General features: G+C 57.8%; 2 protein-coding genes across 2 annotated transcripts in view; one reads left to right on the forward strand and one right to left on the reverse strand.

Annotated features, from left to right (window-relative positions):
• The window catches only part of HCN3 (hyperpolarization activated cyclic nucleotide gated potassium channel 3), an 8616-nt gene extending 5037 nt beyond the window's left edge, over window positions 1–3579 (reverse strand). Inside the window, exons 1-2 of the mRNA XM_006923530.3 lie at window positions 3148–3579; window positions 4–433 (exon numbers count right to left, since the gene is read on the reverse strand). Coding sequence (XP_006923592.1) covers window positions 4–433; window positions 3148–3431 — 714 coding nt within the window. The 5' untranslated portion in view covers window positions 3432–3579. The remainder of the gene's footprint in view (window positions 1–3; window positions 434–3147) is intronic.
• Window positions 3580–3875: 296 nt separating this feature from the next.
• Window positions 3876–5345, forward strand: part of CLK2 (CDC like kinase 2) — a 9369-nt gene continuing 7899 nt past the window's right edge. Inside the window, 1 exon segment of the mRNA XM_025040885.1 lies at window positions 3876–3934. Within this exon segment, the coding sequence (XP_024896653.1) occupies window positions 3926–3934 (9 nt within the window). The 5' untranslated portion in view covers window positions 3876–3925.

Below are 5345 nucleotides of genomic sequence, written 5' to 3' on the forward strand. Positions count from 1 at the left end.
CACCTCCTCCCACTGGTGTATGTAGCGGATGAGGCGGGAGAGGCGGAGCAGCCGCAGGAGGCTCAGGATCTTGGTGAAGCGCACGATCCGCAGGGCCCGCGCGGTTTTGTAGACCTCGGCGTCCAGCCGTGGCTCCAGCTCCACCACCAGGAAGATGTAATCCACAGGGATGGAGGAGATGAGGTCAACCAGAAACCAGGTGCGCAGGTAGCGCGTGCGGATAGCCTGCGGTGCCAGCAGGATCTCGGCGCCTTCCTCTACCACGATGCCAGTGCGGAAGTTGAGCACCAGATCCAGCAGGAAGAAAGTGTCGGAGAGGACGTTGAAGACGATCCAAGGTGGGGAGTTCTCCTCCTTGAAGAAGGTGATGCCCACCGGCAGCACGATGAGGTTCCCCACCATCAGCAGAAGCATGATCAGGTCCCAGTAAAACCTAAGGTGTGGGCGGGATGGGGAGTAAGACCTCGGCGATATTTCTCCAGCCACTAGACAAACAGTGGACAATCTGAGGCAGCCAAGAGAGGGCGAGGATACAGAACCAGAGAATGACCCCGTACAGCGGGTGGCCGTGTAAGCTGGGACCGCGTTTGAGAAAATAGTTTGGCATTATCTAGTAAAGTTAAACATGGCACTCCCAGCAATTCCATTCCTGGGTACAGGGACACTCGAGGAGATACAGAGAGAGCAGCATTACGTCTGGAACGATGCGCGTGTCCATCAGTAGAACAATGTAGACACATGAGATAAATACACGGTGATAAATCTGTGCCCCAGAACATTGTGCAGCAGTGAAATCACCCAGCTGCGTCTAGATTCCACAGGATGGGTGCATCTCACACGTTTCACGTTGGGCAAAAGAAGCAAGAAACAAAAGTATATGCACTGGATGTTTCCACTTGTACAAAGTTCACAGACAGCCAAACTAAGCTGCATGATTCAGGGATTCACAGGCAAATGGTGAAACTATGGAGAAGAGTAAGGAAACAAGTATGATGGTCTGGGAAAGGAAGGCGAGAGCACAGGGAATGCGCTGCAGAATTACTCTTCCAAGTATATACGTATGTACACACTAATATATGGTTCGCTATATGCCATGCTACTCTCCACCTACTATATAGACACATACTCTGTATCCACGGTCTATACCTACTGTACGGCTCCACTATGTGTATATCCCTATTACGTATATCTCTAATACATATATGTAACACATATGTAATATCCTTGCTACCTATGTATTTTATGTCACTGTTATTAAATATTTTTAAAGTTTAAAATAAAGTCCCCTGTGCTAATCTCACAGGGTTGTTGAAACATACGCACCGAGACGATGGCTGTGACAGTGCCGTGCAGACGCTGGTTGGCGTGTGACTCACCCGCTCCTCATCCTGAGATCTGAAGCGGTTACTGCTTCTCCCATCTCAGCTATCCGCCCATTCCTAGTCTGGGACTTCACGCCCTCCCCGGCGTGGTTGGGCCCATGGTTCCCGTTTAATCTGCTGAGATCTGCTCATCTGTGTCCCAGGGTGGGGGTGGCCTCTCCTGCCCCCCATCTGAACTGCGCTTTTCAGGGATGCTCACCCCACAGCACCTCAGACAGAGCTGCACGTACAGAGAAGTTGCAGAGGAGGTCCCGGTCAGCCAGGCCTCTCCTCCCCTAAGCACCCTGCGCCCGCTGGGACTCTGGCTGAGCCCAGGCAAGGGCATGGGCAGGGGAGAGCCATGCCGCTATCATGGAAGCTGTGGAAAGGAGAGGTCAGGAGGGAGCGCGACGAAGCTCTCACTCATAAAAAAATCACTGGACAATCTGAGGGTCCCGACTTTTAATTCCAGGACGCGTCTCATCACAGCATCCACCCAGGACCCAGCCGCTCTGACCCTGACTGCAAAATCAATTCTTTCAGGTCCTGAAAGAAGCTCGGTGGTCCGCAAGTCCAGGCCTCCAGGCAGCCCCTCAGACTATGTGCTTTCAATCTACAACAAACCCTCAAGCCCTCTTCCTCTCCCTGCTGGACCACTGGAGGGATCCTGCGCCGCGCGCGGGGAGAGGAGAGGGAAGGAGGGCCCGCCTAGCCATAGAGCATCTTCACTGCCTGACTCACAGGCAGTCACAAGCCTGGCGGGTGATGCATTAGATAGGACGGAGAAGAAGCACAGTAATAAGGGGGAGACACGGCTTCTGGGGGTACATCGGAGGGTGAAAGGGGGGAGGGGAGGAAGAGCCACAGGAGACTAGAAAAGGTGCGTGGCGGGGTGGGAATGAGGCTGTCAAGAGGATGGGAGTGGAAGCAATAACGGGAGAAAGGGACGTTTAGGGAACGTGTATGTCTGTGGATCCCAGAGGATGTCTAGGTCTCCGGCTGTGCTCCCGGACTCCCGGCTCACACCTCATCCTCTCTGCTCATTTCGCTCCCCAGAGCCTCATGCGAAAGCTGTCCTTCATTTCCCCCCAAGGACAGGGCTTCTCTCCTCCCCTAGCGACCTTGATGTAGAGGTACAGCCTGATGGGGACTGTGAAATGGCCCCGCCCCCACCCTCCGTCCCTTTTCAATCTGGTAGTCACCTGGGCGGTGGCCGTGCCCTTGCGTTGCTGCCTCAATCGCTATGAGTCCCGAACCTACCCCGCCGCATCCCGCCTTCAGCACCAGGGACAGCGACCAGAACCGCTGTCCTAACGGCCCCCCTCCCCCAGCGTCCCTATTTTCCCGGGAGCCTGCCTTGCTAAACTAGACAGTGCTGGGGGTAAGAGTAGGGGGTGGAGTGGGTGGGAGATAGCAGAGCTCGGTTTCTCCCTCGGGCTGACCCCGAGCCTCGGAATATGGTATAATTTCCCAGGTCGCCAGCAAGCAATACTGGAGGAGACAAGAATCCCGAACTCCAGTAGTCCCTGTGGTCCAGGTGGGGTGCCGGGTTCCTGAAATGGGAAGTCCAGGTCTCTGGTGTCTGCTTGTCCCTTCCGTCGCCCCCAGCCCGAGAAGTCTTTGAGAATTCCCAGGCTAGGTTGGTGGAAGTGACTCTCTAGCCCCATCCAGGGACCCCTGGGCCGGAAATGAAGTGACAGTGGAGGGTGAGGAGGGCCCGGTCCCCGTGTCGCGGCCGTGGGGGTGAGATCTGTGCCGCCCGCCCTCCCTGCCGGGCCTCCAGTACCGGAAGTCGCTGTAGGGGTGGATAATCCAGGCCCCCGCTGACTTGACCCGCTCCTGCTCGATTTCCACTGCTTTGTGGCTGCCGAACACGCGAAGGGAGAACTTGTTGACCGTGGGCTGGAGCAGAGTCCCAAGCTGCCTCCTTTTGGGCTCGAGTCCGGATCCGGACCCGGGGATCGGACCCGAGGTCTCAGTCGCAAGCGCCGGGGCAGCGGGAGGCGCCGCCTCCACCCCAGGGGTCGCCCCATCGCCGGCCCCCGCCGTCGGCCGCGGCTCCGCCTCCATGACGCCCCACGGCTTACACGCTTGGCCTCCTAGACCCTGCCGCGGCCATCCGGGACCCCCGGCCCCTCCCAGAGTCGGAGCCCGCGCAGCCCCGCGGGCTCGGAGCGGAGGCGTAGTCGGCTGGCAACTGCGGGCGCGCGGGGCAGAGGGGGTGTGTGCGACAGACTCTCCCGCGGGCGGCGGGCGGGTTGCGCTGCGCCCCCTGGCGAGGGCCGCGCGAAAGCTGGGCAGGGCAGGCGGGGGCAGAGCTGTCCGAGGGCCTTCCCTCTGGGGCGGAGCCAATGGAGGTGGGCGTGGCCTCGCAACCCGGGGCGGTCCTGCAAGTGTAGGAGGGGAAGGCGGGGAAACGCCGCACGAGCCACAGAGAGGGCGTGGCCAGCGTCAATGGGTTTTTATTCGCAGTGCGCCGGGGGGTGGAGCCGCCTGCAAGTGGCGGGAAAACCGGACGCGGGTTGTAGCTGGTGAGACTAAGGAGGGCGAGGGATTGGGGACCAATGGAAGAGGTGAGGAATGGTTTAGGAGACTCTTCCTCCCCACTCTCGCTTTCTGCATTCCGCTTTCTTCTGTCAGCGCTCTCTAGCCGTTTCTTCTGTTCTCCATACTGCTCACCCTCGTACTTCACTTTCCGAATTCATTCTGCCCACCTTCACCAAATGGACTCTGCCCATCACTGAGTGGACGCCGAGGATACGAAAGCTAGTTCAGATCTCCTCTGCTCTAGGAAACCTAGAGACACATTTCGAATCTCCTTTCCCCAGGCAGCAGTTAGTCTAGAGCTTTCCATCAGTGTCCATAACCAACCATTAGGCCACCATTGTCTGTTTACAGGTCTTTCTCTCCCACCGGAATTTAGAGCTTAGGAACAGGAGCCTGGCACCTGGCACGGTGGACACATAGTGTTCTTGGAGGAGGAAGTGAACTCACCACTGTCCTCTCAGCGCCTTCATTACCCTGGCTCTTCTGTTTTAGGAAACTTTTCCTAAACCATCTCTGGTTAACTGATCTAATCTCCATCTGACAAGCCTCCATCCAGCTCCCCTGATATTCTGACTGTAATCTAGTTATCCTCAGGTTCTTTTTTATCTACTTCTCAATTCCTTCTACAGCGTCTCTAACTCTGCCCGTTTTGTCTCAAGCTCTCCTCTCTCCTTTTTCAATTCACTCGACTTACACTTGTCATGTTATGTGAAAGAAGGTAACGTACAGCTCTTACTGGGATTTCCTCTTTTTCGGCACCCGAGCCTCCATCCCTCCCTTTCTCAAACCTTCCCTTCCCGGCCATACCCCCGACCGCACATGTACACAGCTTTTGTGTAGGACAAATGACGGGAGTCCCTCTTTGCTGTGGTTAGGTAGCCGAACTGCTTTAAGAACTGGACATTTACAGGCTGTCTTGGAGAATCAGACCTCACTGGCAAGCCTCGAAGGGTTTGTGGAGCGGCGACACTCCCTAGATGATAAGCCTTTCTTTTCAACCTCCAAATTAACTAAGTAAGCCAGAGAAGCCTCGCGAGAAGGGCAAAAGATTGAGGAGGTATAGGAAAAGACAGGAAGCGGGGCTGAGGCCCGGCGACTCCCTCTCCATCACCACGAACTTCCGCCCCCGGAACCGCCTCAACCCTCGCTGGCGGACGCCCGCGAGCTCCGCGAGGACTCGGTGGCTTGCGCGGCCCTGGGGGCGGAGCCCCAGGGTAACTGGGAAGCGACGCAGGACGTGCGTGCGTGCGTGCGTACGTGCTCGCTCACGGTGGCGGCGGCGGATCGGAGAGGCCAGAGCCGGAGCCCCAGCTGGGATCGGGCCCCGGGCGGGGGCGGTGCGAGCGGCGCCCAGCGGATCCTGGGGGCGGGGACGGAGCCGGGGCGGGCGGGACTGGAGCGGAGCCCGGGAACGAGGCGGGAGGTCCTAGGGGCTCG

This window comes from Pteropus alecto, unplaced genomic scaffold (assembly GCF_000325575.1).
Source record: "Pteropus alecto unplaced genomic scaffold, ASM32557v1 scaffold49, whole genome shotgun sequence".
Taxonomy (NCBI): domain Eukaryota; kingdom Metazoa; phylum Chordata; class Mammalia; order Chiroptera; family Pteropodidae; genus Pteropus; species Pteropus alecto.